At 34.3% G+C, this 2,500-nt stretch overlaps 1 protein-coding gene across 2 annotated transcripts in view; it reads left to right on the top strand.

The window, feature by feature from the left end:
• Positions 1–2,500, top strand: part of LOC144965758 (integrin alpha-8-like) — a 129,314-nt gene that overhangs the window by 47,628 nt on the left and 79,186 nt on the right. For both annotated transcript variants that reach the window (XM_078901422.1, XM_078901421.1), the window contains exons 3-4: positions 211–332; positions 2,416–2,500. The exon at positions 2,416–2,500 is cut by the window's right edge and continues 28 nt beyond it. In XM_078901422.1, coding sequence (XP_078757548.1) covers positions 211–332; positions 2,416–2,500 — 207 coding nt within the window. The remainder of the gene's footprint in view (positions 1–210; positions 333–2,415) is intronic.

Raw genomic sequence — 2,500 nt, forward strand, 5'->3', positions numbered from 1 at the left:
TGTGTGTGTGCGTGTTTGTATGTATGTGTGTGTGTGTGGGGGGGGGGGGGGGTGGCGAGGGGGGGGGGGGGCTGGCACTGATTAGGATGTTAACTAATTTATTTAAAATCAGAATAAAAATTAAATGTGATCAAATGTCTATCTCGTCTTGCTCATCAACAGAAGCTGTAACTCTGGTCTATTTATTTCTCTCATCTCTTCTATCCCCAGGCTGTTGATAGGGGCACCCAAGGCACAGACTAGGCAGCCTAATGTAGAGAAAGCAGGTGCTGTGTACAGGTGTAAAACAGATAGAGTCAATTCGTGTCAGCAGGTGCCTTTCGATACCAAAGGTGAGCACACAAGGAATAAATGAATGAATGATTAACTCAAGTGATTTGAAATTCAATTTGTAAAAAAAAGGTGAGATTTTATATAGCACAATATTCACTAAATGTGCCTAGAGCAGCAAGGGGGTCAAGCCAACAGCAACAAATAAATAAATATGAACGTTTATAGAGCGCATTTCCACGGAATTACCATGCTCCGTGCGCTTCACAATGTTTCATATTATATTCCCCCATGAGGCCTTATAGAACCATATAATTTCTATCTCATTAAGTACCAGTCGTCGCTTGTTCGGCGTGCTTTTTGTACAAACACTCTTACAATACCTATCACTGCCTACAGCCAGGTGCTCATCCACACCTGAGTCAAGTCCTAACATGTACAACGACACACTATAACTCTTGTAAGACGCAATTTCATTTTTCCCCCAACAAAGACAATGCCAATACACGACAAGTACTCATGTTACACTTGAATATGATGAGAGAATGTGAGTAAAGAGTCGTCTCCAAACTCCTTAGACTCCAATTTATGTCGAAACAGTGGGACTCAAACATGGACCTACAGGTGGGCCAGAGGTTGTTCTACCACAAGACCACACATTTTAAAATTACGAATGGCATAAGCTCGTATTTAACAGTTAACTACCGTAAATACACGTATTTAAACTTTTGGCCAGAAAACTCGTCCTTCAAATATTGATCGATTTAAATGACCATCATCTTGGCAATTCTTTTTTGTTTGTTGCCAAGATGAGGTCAATTAAATCGATCGATATTAGAAGGACGAATTTTCTGGCCAAATTTTTAAATCTGTGTTTTTTTCGAGAAGACGGCCGTTAAGTGGTTAAAATAGTATGATTTGAAGTTAGCTGGAGACGAATAAGTCCTAGATGATTGATTAGTATTTGGACATGTATGTGACGGGTGGCTGTGTAACCGTTTTGAACCGAACACTAAGACTTGCCTAAGGAAATGGGGCGGTAATTAAAAATAAAACAACTAGGGTTAAAGGTATGTTCAAGAGCTTGACATAATTGTTTTTATAATAATAATAATAATAATAATAATAATAATAATAATAATAATAATGATGATGATGATGATGATGATGATGATGATGATGATGATGATGATGATGATGATGATGATGATGATGATGATGATGATGATAATAATAATAATAATAATAATAATATTAATAATAATAATATAAATAATAATAATATAATAATAATAATAATAATAATAATAATAATAATAATAATAATAATATAATAATAATAATAATAATATAAATAATAATAATATATAATAATAATAATAATAATAATAATAATAATAATAATAATAATAATAATAATAATGATGATGATGATGATGATGATGATGATGATGATGATGATGATGATGATGATGATAATAATAATAATAATTAATTCCCTTAAGGAAAGATTTGTCTCAAAGATCTTTTTCAAAGAAATAATCAAGCCCGCAAAGTGAGAAAGATAGGGCAAGAGGACTTGTTCATGGTCACTCAACGCGGAGGAGGGATCGAACTAGAGTACTTGTGGGAACGAAGCAAAGACCTTACTGCTTTGACACACTGCCTTCACGCTTTGCATGATTAATATTATTCAAAAGATTGTCCTCATTTACGGGAAAGTCAGATCTACTTAAAATTGGAATTATTCTCAAAACAACACGATATATTGTCCATTATAACAATATTAACTCTCTCCTTACCAGACATTTTCAGGATTTTCTCCAAAACTTCACACCCAACAACACAAAAATATATATTTTTTATCACTGAAACACAATAGCGGTAAAGTTCTTGCGATACATAATTTCTTTAGCAAAACATGCTCTACAATACACTATTCATTTTCTATAAATTTTATGATGTACAAGAGAAATTTGAATAAGCAAAATGTTGGTTGTATCGTAACGAATGTTACAATTTCCTATAGTAGGTAAGGAGAGGGTTAAATCAAGCTCATCGTTGCATTCGGTTATTCGACCTAAATCTGTGCACGTTGCCTTGTGACATACCTCTAACTCTAACCATCTCTGCGTTACATTCCAGGAAATAACATCAAGTACGATAGGACTTTACAGGACTACTTGCCCATCGAAGAAAAATCGAACCAGTGGTTTGGTGCAACCATCAA

This window comes from Berghia stephanieae, chromosome 2 (genome assembly GCF_034508935.2).
Source record: "Berghia stephanieae isolate SIO BIC M18660-M18661 chromosome 2, UCSD_Bste_1.3, whole genome shotgun sequence".
In the NCBI taxonomy this organism is placed as follows: Eukaryota; Metazoa; Mollusca; class Gastropoda; order Nudibranchia; family Aeolidiidae; genus Berghia; species Berghia stephanieae.